This window comes from Myotis nattereri, assembly GCF_964212035.1.
Source record: "Myotis nattereri genome assembly, chromosome: 1".
Lineage (NCBI taxonomy): Eukaryota > Metazoa > Chordata > Mammalia > Chiroptera > Vespertilionidae > Myotis > Myotis nattereri.
In genome coordinates this window covers 125727070-125749635 of record NC_138075.1, presented here as the reverse complement: position 1 = coordinate 125749635, position 22566 = coordinate 125727070, and the positions used below count along the sequence as shown (strand labels likewise).

Here is a 22566-nt window from a genome sequence, read left to right as displayed (position 1 = left end):
AATTGGACAAAACTCTCATTATAGAAACTTCTCTATGATTTTCTCTATGATTTTGTTTTGAGAGAAATTCTGTTTCATACACAACAGTGAGGAAAAAATGGAATTGAAGTGAGTTAACATACTTAGGTACTTTAACTTCACTTTAATGGAAGAAAGCTCTGCCTTCCGGAAGACACTCCATGATTTCCCCCAACCTTCCTGTCCAGTCTTTTTTTTTTTTTTTTTTTTTTAATTAAATGTTTATTGTTCAGATTATTACATTTGTTCCTTTTTTTCCCCCCCATAACTCCCCTCCTCCCAGTTCCCGCCCCACCCTCTGCCCTCACTCCCCACCCACTGTCCTCATCCATAGATGCACGATTTTTGTCCAGTCTCCTCCCGCATCTCCCACACCCCTTTCCCCCCCACCAAGAATAGTCAGTCCATTCCCTTTCTATGCCCCTGATTCTATTATGATCACCAGATTATTTATTCACTTGATTCTTAGATTCACTTGTTGATAGATGCATGTTTGTTGTTCATAATTTGTATCTTTACCTTTTTCTTCTTCTTCCTCTTCTTAAAGGATACCTTTCAGCATTTCATATAATACTGGTTTGTTGGTGATGAACTCCTTTAGCTTTTCCTTATCTGTGAAGCTCCTTATCTGACCTTCAATTCTGAATGATAGCTTTGCTGGATAAAGTAATCTTGGTTGTAGGTTCTTGGTATTCATCATTTGAATATTTCTTGCCATTCCCTTCTGGCCTGCAAAGTTTCTGTTGAGAAATCAGCTGACAGTCATATGGGTATTCCCTTGTAGGTAACTGAGTTTCTTTCTCTTGCTGCTCTTAAGATTCTCTCTTTGTCTTTTGCTCTTGGCATTTTAATTATGATGTGTCTTGGTGTGGTCCTCTTTGGATTCCTTTTGTTTGGGGTTCTCTGCGCTTCCTGGACCTGTAAGTCTATTTCTTTCACCAGGTGGGGGAAGTTTTCTGTCATTATTTCTTCAAATAGGTTTTCAATATCTTGCTCTCTCTCATCTTCTGGCACCCCTATAATTCTGATGTTGGTGTGCTTGAAGCTGTCCCAGAGGCTCCTTACACTATCTTCGTATTTTCGGATTCTTTTTTCATTTTGCTTTTCCAATTGGGTGTTTTTTGCTTCTTCGCATTTCGAATCTTTGCCTTGATTCTTGCGGTCCTCTGGTCTGCTGTTGGGTGTCTGTATAATATTCTTTATTTCAGTCAGTGTATGCTTAATTTCTAGTTGGTTCTTTATCACAATATCGAGGGTCTCATTAGATTTCTTGTAGATCTCATTAAGTTTATCGGCAGTTTCTAGAAACTTATTGAAAGACCTTAAAAGTGTGGTTTTGAGCTCTGTATCCTCCATTTCTGTCATGTTTCTTTGTCTCTGCATTTTTTATGCTTTCTTGGTGTACCCCCTTGTGGTCTTTGTGTGCTGTCTTGTTGTAGTTAAGCCTTGGTTGTTGTAGGTAATACTGGTGGGGATTTGACCTCCAGGCCAACTGGCTATGAGAATCAGCTGTGTCTGCAGTGGGAGAACTTCTGTGCTGGATCTCTAGGGCGGTGCTAATCTAGCCTTTGCCTGAGGCTATCCGGCAATGCCTCTGTGCAGGGCTTGGGCGGGGCGGGTTCCAGAGGATCTACAGGGCGGGCGAAGGGAGCAGTTATGGCTGCTCTCAGTTCCGTCCCTAGGTGCTCTGCCTCACTGAGTCGCAGCAACCGCTGCAAACCTCGGAGAGAAAGCTGCCTTCGAGTGCCGACTGAAGCCAGACAGTCCCACTTCTCCCGTTTGAGTCTGGGTCCCTAGAGACTCGCCCGGCTCTGGAGCTCAGAGTCTGAAGCTCCCTCCCGATTGAAAACAACAACCCGCCCTCCGCTGCCAGCCCGCTCCGCGCACTCCGCACCTGAGTATTTCACTTCAGCACTGCGCCTCCTCTGAGTCTGGGTATGATACTCTCTTTCCTCCTAGTTGTAGAATTTCCACTCAGCCAGCCTTCCTGTGGTTCTGAATGATGTCCGTTCCGTCTTTTAGGTGTAATTTGAATTGGTTGTTCGAGGCAGCAATCTCTGGTGTTAACCTATGCCGCCATCTTGGTTTCTCCCCTGTCCAGTCTTTACTCCCACCCAGAACCTCCGCTTCCTCCAGTTGGGGGTCTTTCATATCTCTTCTCACATACCATGGGAATGCTTCTGTGCCTTTCCTTACCTTCCCCCAAACCTGGTGTACCCTCTCCTCTTCTCCTCAGTCTGTGAACTTCAGCCATCTTTCAAGATTTTTTTCTGAACTATCATAGCCCCCAGTTAGCTTATATTTCCTTAGAATTTACATTGCCCTTGTTTGTATAATTTTACTCAACACTATAATTCTGTAATTACAGTTTTATAACTTAACTCATACTGGGTTATAGTGTATACTTCCCTCAAACACTTTCTTGTTTTTAGTTCTCAACACTACTCCCACCCTGAAACCTACCCAGTTCTTGAGTCAAACACTAACCCTGAAGGAGGTGGAGGACATTCTTTTTGAATGGTTTCTTTGATTAACAGAGCCAAAAATTCTACAAGGAAGAATTCCATGAGACCCCCTTACCCTTCTGCTCTCTGTGATGTCAGAAATGAGTAGGTATTTGATACTTGCCAAGTAAACATGATTTCTTAAAGCAAGTTTTGCTTCTGGAAAATACTTGTTTTTAAAAACAAATCTGTTTTTCTAGGATAGAGCAAGCTGACTAAAAACATGCCTACTTCACACAATTTAACTGGGTCACATTCACACAAACTAGCTTTCCTACAGCATGCTTGCCACCTATACTACTACTCTTGTGTTTAAATTTTGCCCTCTTTCTTTTGTCTGCTTCCTCAAATATATTATTTGTTGTGTTACCATTTTCTGTCAAATATTAATTCGCTTGTCAACTACTTTTTAAAAAATGTTCTCTCTATTCTTATGTTCGTTTTCCCCAAACTGTCTTCATTTAATTATAATTTGGCACCAAGCAATTTCCTTGAAGACTGAGTTTGTGAGAGCCTTCCTTTTCTTTTAGTAAAAGTTTCTCAATGAATAATGCTTTATATTTACACTTTTAGTGTGTTTCTTTTTTTAACCAAAGGGACACAAACCAGTTATTTTAATTGACAAACAGGATTATCCTGGCTCCAGTGAATGAATTTTTTGTTAATCCTCACCCGAGGATATTTTCCCATTGATTTTTAGAGAGAGTGGAAGGGAGGGGGAGAGGCACAGAGAGAGAAATACAGGCAGTCCTTGGGTTACGTTGGATTTGAGGTACATTGTTTTGTGGTTACGTCGCCATCTCCCATTTATTTATTAAAAAAAAAAGTTCCATTTCGACGTATGTACATATGTGCTTTATGTTTTTTATTATTTATTTACCACAAATAAAGGTCAGGAATTGTTATCTTTCTTTTAAATTTTTTTTACTGTTTCACTTCATTACTGCTGTGTATATGTTCCAGGTGAGTGACACAGGTGCTTATGTAGGTGGGTTCCAACTTACGGCGAAAATATCTCCCATGTAACCTAAGGACCTACTGTGATGTGAGAGAGACAGATCAATTGATTGCCTCCCGCACACGCCTGGGGATCTAATCTGTAACCAGAATCGAACCTAGGACCTTTCAGTCCATGGGCCAAAGCTCTATCCACTGAGCCAAACCAGGTAGGGCATGAATGGATTTGTTTAAAAGGTGTTCTTTGTTTTTTTTTTTTTTTTTTGCAATTTAATATTTTTTTATTGATTAAGATATTACATATGTGTACCTTCTACCCCCCCCCCCCCCCCCCGCTCATCCCCTCACCCCCCCGTTGTCCGTGTCCATTGGTTAGGCCTATATGCTTGCATATAAGTCCTTTGGTTGATCCTTCCCCCTTGCCCCCACCCTCCCCTACCTTCCCTCCAAGGCCCGACAGTCCAATCAAAGCCTCTCCATCTCTGGATCAGTCCTTGTTCATCAGTTTATGTTGTTCATTATATTCCACAAATGAGTGAGATCATGTGGTATTTATCCACTCTCCAGTTCCATCCATGCTGTGGCAAATGGTAAGAGTTCCTTTTTCTTCTTCCTCTTCTTAAAGAATACCTTTCAGCATTTCATATAATGCTGGTTTGGTGGTGATGAACTCCTTTAGCTTTTTCTTATCCATGAAGCTCTTTATCTGACCTCCCATTCTGAACGATAGCTTTGCTGGATAAAGTAATCTTGGTTGCAGGTTCTTGCTATTCATCCTTTTGAATATTTCTTGCCACTCTCTTCTGGCCTGCATGGTTTCTGTTGAGAAATCAGCTGACAGTCGAATGGGTACTCCCTTGTAGGTAACTGACTGTCTTTCTCTTGCTGCTTTTAAGATTCTCTCTTTATCTTTTGCTCTTGGCATTTTAATTATGATGTGTCTTGGTGTGGTCCTGTTTGGATTCCTTTTGTTTGGGGTTCTCTGCGCTTCCTGGACTTGTAAGTCCATTTCTTTCACCAGGTGGGGGAAGTTTTCTGTCATTATTTCTTCAAAAAGGTTTTCAATATCTTGCCCTCTCTCTCCTTCTGGTACCCCTATAATTCTGATGTTGGTACGCTTGAAGTTGTCCCAGAGGTTCCTTACACTATCTTCATATTTTTTGAATCTCTTTTCTTTTTTCTTTTTCGGTTGGGTATTTTTTGTTTCTTTGTATTTCAAATCTTTGACTTGATTCTTGGGATCCTCTTGTCTGCTGTTGGATCTCTGTAAATTATTCTTTATTTCAGTCAGTGTATGCTTAATTTCTAGTTGGTCCTTTTTCATGTCCTCCATGGTCTCACTATACTCCTTGAGGGATTCATTAAATTTATCGGCGGTTTCCATAAAATTCTTGACAAACCTTATAAACGTGGCCTTGAACTCTATATCCAGTCGTCTGTCCTCCTCCGTTTCTGCCAATTGTGACCTGTTTCTTTGTCTCCGCATTTTGGCTGCTTCCCTGTGTTGATAGAGTGGCCCTGCGCGCCAGGTGTCCTGTAGGGCCCAGTGGCTCAGCCTCCCCAGTTACCTGGGGTGGACACTCTTGGTGCACTCTTGGTGCCTTGGATGTTGTAGGATCACTGGGAGGAATTGACCTCCAGGCCAATTGGCTGTGGGAAGCAGCTGTGTCTGAAGTGGGAGAATGGTCCCCCTCTGACCACTGGGTACAGTGGCTCCTGGATCTAAGGAGGTGCTAATTCAGCCCCTGCCTGAGGCCACACAGCAGGAGCTACGAAGAGGCTCAGCTGTGAAGCAATGCAAGGCGCTGCGGGGCCTTGGGCCTTCTCTTGGAAGTTCCGGGTCTGCTTGGCTGGGCTGTAGTTAGGTACATTCATATGCAAAAGCCTCTGCCGCAGCCTGGGTGGGGCGGGGTCTCAGGGAGTCAAAAGGGAGGAGAAAGGAGCTATGGCTGATTCTCCGCACCCGGAGTCGCGAGTCTCAGTGTCCCGGTAACGGCTGCAAGCACCTCTGAGGGAAATCCGCCCTCAAGTTCGCCCGCTGCCGCCTGACAGAGCAGCCTCTCCCCGTATGAGTCCTGGGTCCCCAGAGACTTCCCAGAACCGGAGTTCAGAGCAGTCGGGAGCTGGTGATTCAAAAAGACAGCCGCGTCCTCAGGTGCCACCCCCTTTCCCCGCGCGCGAGCCGCCACCGTACCTCTGCACTCAGCCTCCGCGGCTCCTCTGGCTCTCAGCGTGCTTTTCTTTCCTTCTAGTTGTAGAAATTACACTCAGCCAGCCTTCCTGTTGTTCTGGGCGGTGTTTGCTCCGTCCTTTGGGATATTTCTCAATTGTTGTGGGAGGCGACTATTTCCCGGTGTTTATCTATGCCGCCATCTTAGTTTCTCGGTGTTCTTTGTTTATAGGTCAAGTAGTCCAGGTTTGATCTTGAGAAACATCTCATCACAACTAAAATCACTATCTAAAAGAACTCGACAGCTAAATGTCAACCTCTAAAAGAAACAGTCAGACAGTCCTGGACTCATGACTGTTGGTTGCTTCATATCTGGCTTCACTGAATTCAAGACATTGCCCCACAGAATTCCATTCTCTTCCTTCTCAGGGAAGCACTGGCAATTAAGGAATGATTTCACTTTATGATTTAGGCCCCTTGGAAGGGTTAAAGCCTGGGGTTAAGGCTGAAAACAGAAACTTTCCAAGGAAGCTTTAAATGGAAAGGAAAGCTAGCATCCTATCAGTTCCCACCAATCCCCTTTGCCCACATATGAAGCATCCTCCCACCTACCTAAGGGAGTTCTTTGAGGACCCCACCCAGCCAGGCTGCTTAGTGATCAGAACATGACTGACATGGCTTCTGCCAGACAGAGCAACACAGGTCCCTGCAGACAGGTCAGGACTGTGGAGTCTTGTACATTGAATCGGGCCTGCAAACAGGACAGGTGCTCTCAGGTTTGCCACATCCCCACACATTCCAGTCGCCTTTCACTTGCGCCAATTTCTACTTCTATGTTACTTTAGACTAAAACTTCTGTTTTCCTGAGCAAAAACACATAAACAAAAACAAAAATAATGTAAAGACACTAGGACAAAGTCCACATCTACTTCTGTCCTCTACTTTTTCCCTTTCACAGGTTCTTGCTTAATGTATTAACACCATCCTGCTATTAAAAATTAGACTAAGAATTCACACCAAAAAAACCAACCAACCAACCAACCAACCAACCAACCAACCAACAAAAAAAGCCCCAACTTGGTAATGTTTTCATTTACAACTGAGATTAAATAACAGCTATTTCCTCTAAAGCAGGGGTGGGGACCATTCGGCCCATGGGCCCTATAAGGCCCTGAAAATCATTTGGTCTGGCCCTGCCAAGGCATTAGGGGTGAGTTAATTAAATGTTTGACAAATATAGCAGGCTAATTTCTAAATTGATAATTTTGTATGGCCCACAAATGATATTTTAAATATCCAAATGGCCCTTGGCAGATAAGGTTCCCCACCCCTGCAAAATAACACATAGAAACATGACTATTAGCTGATATTTTTCTTCTTTTAAATATTAATGGCTATTGCACAAGGTTGTATTTCGTCTTTCACATATGGAGAAATAGCAATTCCTGTCAATATCCTTCATAACTGGTTCAATATATTAAACTTTAAAATCCAGATCTTGATTTTTTTCCTGATTGTAGCACTCAGAGATTGTTTGATTTCTTGTATTAGATAAGATCCCAAGAAACAATAATTCTTTAATCCATCATCTTTTTTTTTTAAAATATATTTTATTGATTTTTTACAGAGAGGAAGGGAGAGAGACAGAGAGTCAGAAACATCGATGGGAGAGAAACATCGATCAGCCGCCTCCTGCACATCTCCCACTGGGGTTGTGCCCGCAACCCAGGTACATGCCCTTGACCGGAATCGAACCTGGGACCCCTCAGTCCGCAGGCCGACGTTCCATCCACCGAGCCAAACCGGCTTCGGCTAATCCATCATCTTTAACATCTGAGCTTTACTTCTATTATTATTTGATAAACTTGTTTCCATGCATCTTCAAAAATGATTTTCCAATTTCTTCATTTTTAGATTATTGAGGTATAACAGTCATAGTTAATATTATCTCTTTAGACTTTGAATGCAGTCCCTTGATCTGGAAGAGGGAGGGAGGAAATGGAGAACTTAGCATTAGCTTTATCCATTAAAACACATTTTATCCTAGTCTCTTTCATTTCCTTTCTTCCTTTCTCTCTGGCTCAGGGGCAGAAACTGATGGAGATCAGTGGAGGAATTGAGTGAGGGTGGGTTTTTAGAATATTCAGGTCAGGCGTGTGTGTGTGTGTGGTGGGGGCGGGTAGGAATAAGCGATAAGCATTACACAATCCAAATCTTTCTGTTGCTGGGTTTCCCCATGTCGAATTCTTCTTGCATGCTTTATTTTGAATGAATATTCCAGTCATCTTCAAAATTTACATTTATCATCTTTTTAAATCTGTGTTTGCAGCTTTTTCAACCTTCTTATGGTTTTAACCTGACTGATCCTTATTGTCGACTTTTGGACAACCAATATAATAGTCTTCATGATCCACATTTAAGAGCATACCATTCACGTGAAGATATCCGGAGGAGATTAAAGAAAGGAGGCTACATCACCCGCAATAATGAAGTGGGTTGAAGATTACCTCCTTTTAATCATTGAAGACTTCTAAGACTTGATATAAACTGGCTTCAATACCTTACTAGAGTGGGGGTGGGGTTTCACTTTTAACTTGGTGATACTTAATGAGAAATTCTATAAATTACTTAGTATTTTGGGTCAAGGGAAAATCAGACAACAATTGCATTTTTTTTTGTTTTTTTTAAATATATATTTTATTTATTTTTTTACAGAGAGGAAGGGAGAGAGATAGAGAGTTAGAAACATCGATGAGAGAGAAACATCTATCAGCTGCCTCCTGCACATCTCCCACTGGGGATGTGCCCGCAACCCAGGTACATGCCCTTGACCGGAATCGAACCTGGGACCTTTCAGTCCGCAGGCCGACGCTCTATCCACTGAGCCAAACCGGTTTCGGCGCGTTTCTAAATGATACTACTTCTTCCACCTTTTTTGTTTATAATATCAAAAGGTGATTACCAAGTAATTTGAGGATATAAAAATAATTTTCTGACTGTATCACAGTTCTCTTTCTCTGTCTCCAATGATTTTGTATGCTTGCCAAGGATTATGTCTTACGAAATTTTTAAAAACTCGAGACAAAATAAGAACACGGGTACTTACTTTGGCAGCACATATACTAAAATTGGAATGATACAGAGATCAGCATGGCCCCTATGTAAAGATGGCATGCAAATCCATGAAGCTTTCCATATTTTTTAAAAAGAAAAAAAAAATTAGGAACACAGCAATATTAGCCTGATACAATCTTGATAAAACATAAGAATAGTTTTATATTCTAATATGTATTGAATATGTAATCATTATTACACTAGAGGTCTGGTGCATGAATTTATGCACATTGAAAGAACATTAATTAGAAGAAATATTTTAGAGGCTGGGAAGGGACCATGGGAGTTTGGCTCCAGGGCATGTCTGGCCCATCTTGCCCAGTCCCAATTGGCGGGACTCCAGCAGCAAGCTAACTGACTGGTTGGAGTGTCTGCCCCCTAGTGGTCAGTGTGTGTAATAGTGACTGATCGAGCGGTCGACCAAATGGTCTACCAATTGGTTGGACACTTAGCATATTAGGTTTTTATATATATAGATAGGCATTTTATTCTAACTCCAATTATGTGTACTAAATTCATAAATCATATTTTAAAAAAGTAATGAGACTTAGATATGTCCTGTTGTTTAACAATTGTAGAGAGCTACTACTTACAAAATTGTTAGCAATTTATTACTCTTGATACCAAAATGCTATCAAATTGCATATTATTAATATTTTTCCTTCAGAAACTGATTGCTATGATTTTTAAATGTTTATACTTATATTTTTTGTTATTGTTTTGTTTTTTAGGTTATATGTAACTTGACTGAGTTTAACAAGTATAGGCAATATCTTACAAGTCTGAAATTAGACTTCGAAAGGCACTACGTAAAAGAACAAGTAAGTTAAATAGTTAAATTTGTTTTCTTACGTAAAGTTTGGAAGAAAGGTTTACTTGTATAAAAAGTATTTTCTTGTAATACTTTTACCTTTGATTATGACAGACTAATTATTTTTTCCAAATGAAAATTTAAAGCAGGAATAAAGAAGAATTTGAGGTTGCTTTATTGGGCCAAGAAATGGAAAGGGACCAGGCCATCTATTAATATGTCAGTGGTAGTTGGGTATAATTTAGTAACTAAATTGCTAATCCAGTGTGTTTCTTTTATCTGAGTTGGGGCCAATAGGAATAATCTATTGTAGCAGCAAGATTTTAAAACTGGAACCAAAGTTAGCTTGAGTAAAAGGAGAGGAACAGTGTGAATAGTTATAATGTCCTACAGGTGACTCAAGAACATATACACTGTGTGTTTGTACTTATGCACATGCAGCTGTGTTCATCCAGTAAAAAATTATATTAAAGGTAAAGTGAAATGATTAGGGGTAGAGAGAGTGAGTATATATAGTGACTTCTTTTCAATTTTAAAATTTTTATTTAAAAAAAGAATAGTTATATTGATTTTTTTAAGAGAGAGAAACATTGATATGAGAGCTCAACATGGAGTGGCTGCCTCCTGCCTGTCCACTGTGGGAACTGAGCCTGAACCCGGACATATGCCATGAGGGGAATGCTTTGACCAGAATGGAACCAGCAACCTCTCGGTGCATGGGGCAACAGCCAAGCAACTGAGCCACCTTGGCCAGGCTCCTTTCAATTTTTGACTCAAAGGTAGTGTGTGTGTGTGTGTGTGTGTGTGTGTGTGTGTGTGTGTGTGTGTGATGCAAACACATGCCTATGAGTGAATTTGGATTTTAGGGTCAAGAAAGGTATGTGCATGTGTACTTTTACAAATTTATGTTCTACAGTGAGAAAGTGGTATAGAAATGAGAATAACTTACCTTTACCTTTAAGTGTTCTATATTTCCCCCTCTGTGTCTAGAGTTTCTCTTGCCCTTCTTCCATACTTTCATTTAATTTTTTTCAGAATGGATAGAAATGTACAATGAGATATTTACTTTTAATTTTTGGAGAGATACATTTTTACTTTGGTTCAGTTACCCATGTCTGTAATGGATTCAAAATAGATTTAAATGCAGTTAAACTGACTTAGTTATTTAGAAAATACAAGAAGTTTACTAAACACTAACTATAAAAAGGTATGTCAAAGGACAATTCATTTCTGTAAATTTTAAAAACATATATATGTATAAATACACACACATACAGATATATGCATTTATATGATACAGGGAATGCTTGCAAAACAAATAAATAAACTACAACTAAACAATCAACTACATAGACTTCCCGATGATGCACAATTCCAAAATTGGTTCTTATGGGAGGAGACCCAACCTTTTAAGGACCAGGAGCCATTAGAAATGCCCAGGTAAGATGGAAGTGAATGCATATTTTATGTGTAGATTGTAGACTCAAATAAGTTGGAAAAATACTAGAAAGAATTGGAGCTAGGAATTTTTAAAAATGTACTAGACACTATTTAATCCCACTATTGACCTAAGTATAGAGAGGAAGGGAGACCAAGAGGTACAGAAATTGGGAACTTGGGTGTCAAGGGAAGGAAGAGCAAATTCCACCAGAGACGACAGGATTTCTGGGAGTACAAGAGGTAATCCAAACTGATAACTAAAGGACAAATGAGATCCAAAATCCTTCCTGTTGTTGCAAATGGAGGAAAACAATCTTTTAGCACAGGAAAACAGCCTTTAGCTGTTGCTTCTATTTATTTTTTAAATATATTTTATTGATTTTTTACAGAGAGGAAGGGAGAGGGATAGAGAGTTAGAAACATCGATGAGAGAGAAACATCTATCAGCTGCCTCCTGCACACCCCCTACTGGGGATGTGCCCACAACCAAGGTACATACCCTTGACCGGAATGGAACCTGGGACCCTTTTGTCCACAGGCTGACACTCTATCCACCAAGCCAAACTGGCCAGGGCAGCAGTCGCTTTTTATGATTCATCTTTAAGGGCTGACAGCATTAAATTTAAAGAAGTTCATGCAAAGTCAAAAATAGAGGTTTGTCTAAACTATATCTAGTACTGATGTAGAGATGCATTGCCTCCAAAAGAAAATGTGTAAGCTCTTCAGATATTACCTGCTCATGGTCAACCATAACCATTTCATGGTCAAGCCCATATCTTAGGGATATTATCGTTTTCTCCTCCTCCTCTTTCATCCTTCATTAAAGTGAGGGATTGGGCTGCACAGCCTAACTTTTATATTCTGTGGGTCCATTTTGTGGTAGTTCCATAAGCATATTGACATAGCAGAGACCCGAATTATAGATGGAAGATTTGTTTAAGGCTCTGCAAGTCACTGGGGACCCAGGATACATCTTTTTCTTCGGAAATTCAACCTTTTTTTTTTTCTTTCTAGATTTGAAATTAAATTTTCAGTTATTCCAGCCTTCTTTGCAAACTCACTGAGTTATGAATAATTACTGTGCAAAATGTATTTTTGTGTTTTTGTTGTTAATCTTCAACCGAGGTTATTTTCTCTATTGATTTTCAGAGAGTGGAAGTAAGGGGGGAGAGACAGAGAGAGAAACATCAATGTGAGAGAGACATCGATTGGTTGTCTCCCACATGAGGGCCCGGGATTGAGCCTGCAACTGAGGTACTTGCTCTTGACTGAAATAGAACCCATGACCCTTCAGTCTGCAGGCTGACACTCTGTCCACTGAGCCAAAATGGCTAGGACTGTGCAAAGAATTTTGAAGGAATCTGCTCCACATTTTACCACTGTCTTGGCCATAAGAACAGATACTGACATGGTAGAGAGATCTGTATGACAAAGCATGGTGAGAGCTGGCTTACAAATCCATGAACAGAGCTGAGAGAAAAACTGAAAATTCTTACAGTGCAAGAAATAAGACTGAGTAATGAGGTGGTCTGGGTGTATCAAAGCAGCTGATGCCACTATAAGGGAAACATGCAATTCATCTTCACTTGCATTTGCACTTTTATTTAGTTATTTGGATAAGATAAGTATGAAATTAGATCAATGTGGATGTACAAGAGAAGAGCAGCGCCTCCTCTGGTTGGAAAGAGAAAAAAGACGACAGCAGGAACACACAAGAAGAAAACATATTCTTCGTAGAAAATTTGAAGAGGTGAGAGATACATTTAAAATATTAAGAGAAAGATTGTGCCTAGTGTTTTATTTGAAAATAATTTTAGTTGTCTATAATATTTCTTGAAGTCATTTCAAGTCTAAGTAATTTACCCACATTAATCTTTCTTCACAGCTATGATATACAAGTTGTTACATAAAATAATGAGGCTGACACCACAAATTATATCTGCTCTTAAGGAGAGGATTGTGGAAGTTACCAGGCACCATTTAACTCCCTGATCGCTTTCAGTGTGAGCGGGATATCTTTTTAAATTTAGCATTCCTAGTAGGAGTGCAGGAAGGAAAGAAGCCCATTCAAAAGCCAATGTTTGACTTCCACTACACTTGATCTGATTTCTTTTAGGCTCTTGACTTGTTCTAATTTGTTTGTTGGTGGTGGACAAAATACAAGGGGTTACTGTAAACACTAATCACAGTAACACTGTGCTCTTCAGGAATGGAAGAAAAAAGAGATGCTGCTTCTGACAAAGTCTGCAGAAGGTGTTCAGAAAGAAGCTGGACTAGAGATACAACGGCGCAGAATTAGAGGAGAGGGTGACAAAAAGGTAGATTTAACTTTCACCTCTAATATGGGCTGTTAGAGAAGAAGCTTTTGTTAGTTTGGATTTTTGAAAGTACCCTATACAAGATGACAATGGATTGGTTCCCCTAAATGATATGTGTTATATTTTGACCATAATATAAAAAGTCCTGCCTTATTATTTGATACTACTGCTTCAGTGCACGGATTTGTGCACATTGAAAGGAAATTAATCAGAAGGTGGCTGGCGGAGCGGGACTTGGCCAGACGGACTGGACACACCCTGGAGCCAACCTCCCACAGTCCCTCCCCACCCGGCTGCACCTGAAGTAGCGCTGTGGCTCGAAGGGCATCTGTGGAGTGAGAAGGGTCCCTCTGGTAGGTGGGGTCCCTCAGCCTGGCCTGCAGGGATCAAGCCGAAACCAGCTCTCTCACATTCCCTGAGGGGTCCCGGATTGCGAGAGTATGGTTCTCAGGTAACACCCCCCCCCCCCCCCCCCCCCCCCCCGCAATCAGGCTCCCTCCTCTCTGGTTCCAGGGTGCGTCACCTGAGAACTGCTGCTGCCAAGTCACCACAGCTCGGCAGCTCCTGTGTTGAGCATCTGCCTCCTGGTGGTCAGTGCACATCATAGTTACCAGTAGGAGTGTCTGCCCCTTGGTGGTCAGTGTGTGTCATTGCTATTGGTTGGACAGTTGGACGGTTGGATGGTTGCTTAGCCTTTTATATATATATAGTAACTACTTTTGATTTTATTTCACACCATAAACTATACTTGTAGTTCTTATAGAAAAATGACATAACTGATTTTTTTCTTAGAATCAGAATTTCTTGGAAAAAGTTTTCAATTTTTACCCACCAATTAATTTTAGAGTAAGTGCTTTTAATTTTAAATAATATGTAATATTTTAGGATTTAGAGTATAAATCTGTTTAAAGAGAAAGATAAATCATTTGTAATCCCAGCACCACCCTATTAACTTGTGTACACACACACACAAACATAATATTTCTCTGAATATTTAAATATTCCAATAAATAAATAAATTCATGTTAATATACCTCTTAGGCTGTTTTGTCGATTGCTTTATTTATTTTTATCCTTTATTAATCCTCACCTGAGGATATTTTTACATTGTTTTCTAGAGAGAGTAGAGGGAGAGAGACAGAGAAACATCGATGTGAGAGAGACACATCAATTGGTTGCCTCCTGCATTGGGATCAAGCCTGCAGCTGAGGTACATGTCCTTCACTGGAATTGAACCTAAGACCCTTTAGTCTGCCAGCTGATGCTCTATCCAATGAGCCAAGCCAGCCAGGGTATGTAGATTACTTTTTTAAATAACAATGACAACATGCCATATCAATAAATGTTGGTCTAACATTGTAAATTAGAGGCCTGGTGAAATTCGTACACTCGAGGGGGGTGGTCTCTCAGCCAAGCCTGTGCCTTCTCGCAGTCCCGGAACCCTCAGGGGATGTCCGACTGACGGTTTAGGCCTGCTCCCCTGTCAGCCGGACATCTTTAGCACTGTTGTGGAGGCAGGAGAGGCTCCTGCCGCTGCTGCTGTGCTCACAGGTGCTCGCCAGCCTCAAGCCCGGCTTCTGGCTGAGCAGCGCTCCCCCTGTGGGAGCGCACTGACCACTGGGGGCAGCTCCTGCATTGAGCATCATAGCATCATTCCGCCATTCAGTCTATTTGCATATTACCCTTTTAACCAGAAGCCGGGCTTATGCTGTTGAGTGCAGTAGCAGTGGCAGGAGCCTCTCCTGCCTCTGCGGCAGTGCTAAGGATGTCCCACTGCTGGCTTAAGCCTGCTCCCCAGGGGGAGTGGTCTAAGCCGTCAGCTTGACATCCCCCAAGGGCTCCCAGACTGTGAGAGGGCTCAGGTTGGGCTGAGGGCCCTCACCCTTAGTACACAAATTTTGTGCACCGGGCCTCTAGTATAGGATAATCATCTTAGGTAACTTATTTTTGACATACCTAGACTAAGTGTAAGCTTTACATAATTTGGTTATACATTGATATATACTGCTATATCACAAATTTTTTAATATTGGAAATTCAAATATGTATGGAAAAGATACTTTTGTCACATGTACTTTGTAGTATTATCAGGAACTCACTGCTTAGATGGCAAGCTCAGCTCATTCCAATTTTTTGTAATTATTATTTTTTAATATTCAACTTGTTACCACTTTTTTTAGTGGGAGTTCTCTCCAAGTTAGCTTTTTTTTTTTCTGTTTTGCTTCCAGACATCTCTGAAAAATCTTTGTTTTGGAGAGCAACAGAATGCCCCAGGTTTCCCCTTAATTTATCCTGATGCTAATTTCTGTTCAGTGAGTCCTAGCCAACATTAGTGGCAACCAGTACAATGGGTAAATTCTGGCACAGGAAGTACCCATTAGACATTACCACTGATGGGAGGCATGGTAACACTACAGACTGCTTAAGGTATATTAATGGTGGAGCTATTTGAAGCATTGATATTTCCAATAGAGTTATTCTAAATTGTCTTTTTTACATCATGTTTTACTATAAGAACCTTTCAATTCATTTGTATGTGTATCAATATTTTTATATCTTTTCTTTCAGATTTGACTTTATATATTTTATAATTCCAAAGTATGGGCTTGAATTAGAGTTAAAAAAAAATCTTTATGATAGCCATTCTGACTGGTGCGAGGTGATATCTCATTGTGGTTTTAATTCGCATATCTCTGATGATTTGTGACTTTGAGCATTTTTTTTTGGTGTGTCTCTTGGCCATTTGTATGTCCTCTTGGGAGAAAGTATATTCAGGTCTTATGCCCATTTTTAAAATATGATTTCTATCTTCCTGAATTTGAAGAGATTGCCTGTGTCCTAATATATGGTCTATCTTTGAAAATGTCCTGTGTGCACTTGAGAAGAATGTGTTTTCTGTAGCTTTGGGGTGAAATGTTCTGAAGATGTCAAATAAGTCAATCTGATCTAGTGAGTCATTTAGGATTGCTGTTTATTTGCTGATTTTTTGATTAGAGAATTTATCCAGTGGTGTCAGTGGGGTATTAAAGTCCCACACAATGATTGTATTGCTGTCGATCTCTCCTTTGATATCCTCCAGAAGTTTATTTTTTTAATGTATTTGGGTGCTTCTGTATTGGGTGCATATATGTTTACCAGAGTTATATCCTCTTGTTGAATTTCTTTAGTATTATGAAGTGGCTCTCCTTATCTTTTGTTATGGCCTTCACTTTGAGGTATATTTTGTCAGATATAAGTATTGCTACCCTAACTTTTATCTCATTTCCATTCACCTGAAAAAAATTTTTCTGTCCCTTCACTATCAGTCTGTGTGAGTCCTTTGTTCTAAGGTGGGTCTCTTGTAGGCAGCAAATATATGGGTCATGTTTCCTTATCCATTCAGCTACTCTGTGTCTTTTGATTGGAGCACTTAATCCATTTACGTTTAAGGTTATTATTGATAGGTACTTGTTAGTCGTCATTTTTATTCTTTATGCCTGTGTTCCTTCTTCCCTTTCTATTTCTTCTTTTTACAGCAGTCTCTTTAGCATTTCTTGCATTTCTGGCTTGGTGGTAATAAACTCCCTTAGCCCTTTTTTGTCTGTGAAGCTCCTGATTTCACCTTCAATTTTGAATGATAGCCTTGCCGGGTATAGTATTCTTGGATTCAGTCCCTTGCTTTGCATCACTTTATATATTTCATCCTATTTCCTTCTGGCCTGATGTGTTTCTGTTGAGAAATCAGTTGATATTCTAGTAGGAGTTCCCTTGTAGGTAACTTTGTGTCTCTCTCTGCAGCCTTTAAGATTCTTTGTCATTGATGTTTCCCAATTTAATTATGATGTGCCTTGGTGTGGGTCTTTTTGCGTTCATCTTGTTTAGGATTCTTTGTACTTCTTGGAATTGTGTGGCTTTTTTCTTCCCAACATCAGGGAAGTTTTCATTATTTCTTCAAACAGGTTTTGTATTTCTTGCTCATCTTCCCCTCCTTTTGGCACCCCTATTATGCAGATGTTGTTTCATTTTGTGTTGTCCCAAAGTTCCCTTAGGCTCTCTTCCTGCTTTTTAAGTTCTTTCCAGTTGCTGCTGTGCTTGGGTGTTTTTTTTTCTACCTTGTATTCTAACTCACTGATGCAGTCCTCAGCTTCTTCTAATCTACTGCTGAAACTTTCCATTGTGTTCTTTATTGTGGCTGTGTCATTATTTACTATCAATTCTTTTTCATGTCCTCTTGATTCTTACACATGTTGTTGAATTTGTCTCCCATCCTTTTCAGTGTCCTTATAACCATTGTTCTGAATTCTTTCTCTGACAAATTGCTCGCCTCTGTTTCCTTTTCTGGTGGGGGAGTGGGCCTAAGCCGTCAGTCAGACATCCCCTGAGGGCTCCCGGATTGGGAGAGGGCACAGGCCGGGCTGAGGGACCCCCTGAGTGCAGAAATTTCCATGTCTCTGGATACACTCCCTTCATCAGTTTATTTTGTTACTTAGATTCCATATATGAGTGAGATCATGTGATACTTGTCTTTCTCTGACTGACTTATTTCACTTAGCATGATACTCTCCAGGCCCCTCCATGCTATCTCAAAGAGTAAGAGATTCTTCTTTTTTACTGCTGCACAGTGTTCCATGGTATAAATGCACCAGAGCTTTTTTATCCACTCATCTACTGATGGGCACTTGGGCTGTTTCCAGATCTCAGCTATTGTAAATTGTGCTGCTATGAACATAGGGGTGCACACATTTGTTATATTGGTGTTTCAGTTTTCTTAGGATGTATTCCTAGAAGTGAGGTCACAGGGTCAATTGGCAGTTCCATATTTAATTTTTTGAGGAAACTCCATACTGTTTTACATAATGGCTATACCAGTCTGCATTCCCACCTGCAGTATACTAGGGTTCCCTTTTCTCCATATCCTCGCCAGCACTTGTCATTCATTGATTTGTTGATGATAGCCATTCTGACAGGTGTGTGAGGTGATACCTCATTGTCATTTTAATTTGCATCTCTCTGATGATCAGTGACTTTGAGCATTTTTCCATATATCTCTTGGCCATCTGCATATCCACTTTGGAGAAGTGTCTATAGGTCCTTTGCCCATTTTCTAATTGGATTGTTTGTCTTCCTTTTGTTAAGTTGTATGAGTTCCTTATATATTTTGGATATTAACCCTTTATCATATGTATCATTGCAAAATATGTTCTCCCATACAGTGGGCTCCCTTTTTGTTTTGTTGGCTTCTTTTGCAGTACAGAGTATTTTTATTTTGATGTAGTCCCATTTGTTTATTTTTCCCTTAGTTTCTTTTGCTCTAGGAGATGTATCTGTAAAAAAATTGCTACAAGAGATGTTTACTGCCTATGATTTCTCCTAGGATATTTATGGTTTCATGACTTATACTTAAGTCTTTTATCAATTTTGAGTTTATCCTTTTGTATGGTGTAAGTTGGCGGTCTAGTTTAATTTTTTTGCATGTATCTGTCCTATTTCCCAACACAACTTATTGAAGAAATTCTCTTGACTCCATTGTATGCTCTTGCCTCATTTGTCAAATGTTAATTGAGCATAATGGCTTGGGTCAATTTCTGGGGTCTCTGTTGTGTTCCATTGATCTATATATGCCTGTTCTTGTGGCAGTAACAGGCAGTTTTGATTATGGTAGTTTTGTAGTATAAATTGAAATCTGGTATTGTGATTCCTCCAACTTTGTTTTTCTTTCTCAAAATTGCTGCAGCTATGCAGTATCTTTTCTGATTCCATATAAATTTTTGGAGTATTTGTTGACTGGATCTGTGAAATATGCTATTGGTATTTTAATAGGGATTGCACTGAATTTATAGATTGCCTAAGTTAGTATGGACATTTTAATGATGTTGATTCTACCGATCCATGAACACAGTATATTCTTCCACTTGTTTATATCTTCTTCTATCTCTTTTTTCAACATCCTGTAGTTTTTAGAGTTCAGGTCTTTGCTTTCTTGGTTAAGTTTATTCCTAAGTACCTTCATTTTTTTGTTGCAGTGGTAAATGGGATTGTTTGATTAGTTTCTCTTTTTGGTAATTCATTATTGGTGTATAAAAAAGCCATAGATTTTTGGGTATTGATTTTGTACCCTGCTACATTGCCAAATTCACTTATTAAATGTAGTAGTTTTAGGGTGGAGTCTTTAGGGTTTTCTATGTACAATATTATGTCATCTGCAGATAATGAGAGTTTTACTTACTTCTCCCCAATTTAGATGCCTTTTATTTCTTCTTCTTGTCTGATCTCTGTGGCTATGACTTCCAATACTATATTGAGTAAAAGTGGTGAAAGCAGATATCCCTGTATTGTTCCTGTTCTTAGGGGAAATGGTTTTAGTTTTGACCATTGAGTATGATGTTTGCTATAGGTTTGTCATATATGGCCTTTATCATGTTGAAATATGCTCTCTCTCTCTTCAAACTTTGCTGAGAGTTTTTATCAAAAATGGGTGTTGAATTTTGTTGAATGCTTTTTCTGTATCTGTTTATATCTATTTTTTTAATAATATATTTTATTGATTTTTTTACGGAGAGGAAGGGAGAGGAATAGAGAGTTAGAAACATCGATGAGAGAGAAACATTAATCAGCTGCCTCCTGCACACTCCCCACTGGGTATGTGCCCGCAACCAAGGTATATGCCCTTGACTGGAATCGAACCTGGGACCCTTTAGTCCGCAGGCCAATGCTCTATCCATTGAGCCAAACCGGTTAGGGCTGGTCATGTGATCTTTGTCTTTCAACCTGTTTATGTGATGTATCACATTTATTAATCTCTGAATATTTTACCAGCCTGCATCCCTGGAATAAACTCCACTTGGTCATAGTGTATGATCTTTTAAATATATTGCTGGATCAGATTCGCTAATATTTTGTTGAAGATTTTAGCATCTATGTTCATCAGGGATATTGGCCTGTAATTCTCTTTCTTTCTATCTGGGTTTGGAATTAGGATAATTCTGGCCTCATAAAAAGAGTTTGGAAGTGTGCCTTCCTCTTGGATTTTTTTAAATAGTTTGAGGAGTATAGGTGTATTAGTTCTTTGAATTAAGAACTGCTGCTGTATTAGTTCTATATTAGTAATATAGGAGTATTAGTTCTTTGAATGTTTGGTAAAACTCTGCTGTGAAGCTGTCCAGACCTAGGCTTTTGTTTTCTGGGTGTTTTATGATTACTGCTTCTGTTTCATCAGTTGTGATTGGCCTATTCACATTTTCTGATTCTTCCTGATTCAGTTTTGGGATACTGTATTTTACTAGGAATTTGCCCACTTCATCCACATTGTCCAGCTTGTTGGCATATAGTTGTTCATAGTATTTTCTGTGATGTGGTGTCAGTGGTTATTTCTCCATTTTGTTTCTATTTCATTTATTTGGGTCTTCTCTCTTTGTTTGTTGATGAGTCTGGCTAGTTCTTCATCAATTTTGTTTATCCTTTCAGAGAGCCAGCTCTTGGTTTCATTGATTGTTTTTTGTCTCTATGTTATTTATTTCTGCTCTAATCTTTATTATTTCATTCCTTATACTTACTCTGGGCTTTTCTTGTTCTCTTTCTAGTTGTTTAAGTTGTAGTGTTAAATAGTTTATTATTAATTTTTTTTTTTTGAGGTTTGCCTGTAGTGCTATGAACTTTGCTCTCAGGATTGCTTTTGCTGTGTCCCAGCGATTTGGGGTTGTTATGTGTTCATTTTCATTTGTTTCCAGGAAGTTTTTGATTTTTTTCTTGATCTCATTGGTAACCCATTCATTGTTTAATAACATGCTATTTAGCTTCCATATGTTTGAATTTGTTTGGGTGTTTTTATGGTAGTTGATTTCTATTTTCATTCCACTGTCATCTGAGAAGATGCTTGATATGATTTCAGTCTTCTTGAACTTGTAGAGACTGGTTTTGTGTCCTAACATGTGGTCTATCTTTGTGAATGATACATGTGCACTTGAGAAGAATGTATATTATGTTACTTTGGGGTGAAATGTTCTTTACATGTCAACTAAGTCCATCTGACCCAGTGTGTCCTTTAGAGTCACTGTTTCCATTTTAAGTTTTTGCCTGGAAGATCTATCTAATGAAGTCAGCGGGGTGTTAAAGTCCCCTACTATGACTGTATTGTTGTTGTTCTCTCCCTTAAAGTCCTCTAGAAGTTTTTTTTTTTTTTTTTTAATATATTAGGTGTTCCTGTATTGGGTGCATATATGTTTACCAGGGTTATATTCTCTTATTATATTGATCCTTTTAGTATTATATAGTGACCTTTGTTGTCTCGTGATGGCCTTCATTTTGAAGTCTATTTTGTTTGATATGAGTATTGCTACTTCAACTTTTTTTTTTCTTTTCCATTTTAATGGAATTTTTTTTTTCCATCTCTTTACTCTCATCTCTTCACTCTCATTCATTTGTTCTTAGGTGGGTCTCTTCTAGACAGCATATAGTTGGGGCATGTTTTTGTATCCATTTAGCTACCCCTGTCTTTTGATTGGAGCATTTACTCCATTTATATTTAGGGTTATTATTGACTAGAAGCCTGGTCATTGGATTCGTGCACCAGTAGGGTCCCTTGGCCTGGCCTGTGCCCTCTCACAATCTGGGACCCCACCCCGGCTGGGGAAGGACCATGGGAGGGCTCCAGGGCATGTCTGCCCATCTCCCCCAGTCCCAATTGGGGCCGATCAGGGCCATCTCGCCCAGTCCCGCTATGAGGGAATGACTCTCCCAGGAAACTGGGGGTGTCTGCCTTCTGAGCTCTAACCCCTGAGCCCCCAATCCTGGTTTCTGCTCACACAGCTCCAGTCCACTCTGCCCTCCCTGTGCTGGGGCACAAGGTAGGTGGCTCCACAGGAATTTTTTGCATTGGCCCTTTAAGAGGGTGCCTGAATTTCCAGCTGTGTCTCCCTGGCAGGCAGCAACCCTGCTGCTTTTCACAGTCAGATATTATGGGGTACCCTTCTCAGTTCTGGTGCTTTCTGCTGTGGGGCCCAGCTTGGGGATTAGACCCCAGAGTATTCATTGCCCTTCCCCACATAGCTGAGCTCTCTCTCCAGAACTTCAGTTGCTGTCTGTGATTGCCCCACCAGCCCTTTTGCACCTTTCGTTGATCATTCAGGAAGTCTTTCGGTATTTTAGTTGTAATTCCAGTTTGTTCCTGGGAGTGTGTCCATGCAGTATCCTCTTACTCTGCTGCCATTTTAAATCCTGCACATGTTTTAATTGGATTGTTTATCTTCTTTTTATTGA

At 39.9% G+C, this 22566-nt stretch overlaps 1 protein-coding gene across 1 annotated transcript in view; it reads left to right on the top strand.

Moving 5' to 3' along the window:
- LOC308528725 (fibrous sheath-interacting protein 2-like) overlaps positions 1 to 22566 on the top strand; it is a gene marked incomplete at its 5' end in the record, with an annotated part of 36385 nt that overhangs the window by 889 nt on the left and 12930 nt on the right. The window contains 5 exons of the mRNA XM_081104484.1: positions 7979 to 8140; positions 9495 to 9584; positions 10875 to 11014; positions 12623 to 12764; positions 13222 to 13332. Of these exons, the coding sequence (XP_080960610.1) occupies positions 7979 to 8140; positions 9495 to 9584; positions 10875 to 11014; positions 12623 to 12764; positions 13222 to 13332 (645 nt within the window). The remainder of the gene's footprint in view (positions 1 to 7978; positions 8141 to 9494; positions 9585 to 10874; positions 11015 to 12622; positions 12765 to 13221; positions 13333 to 22566) is intronic.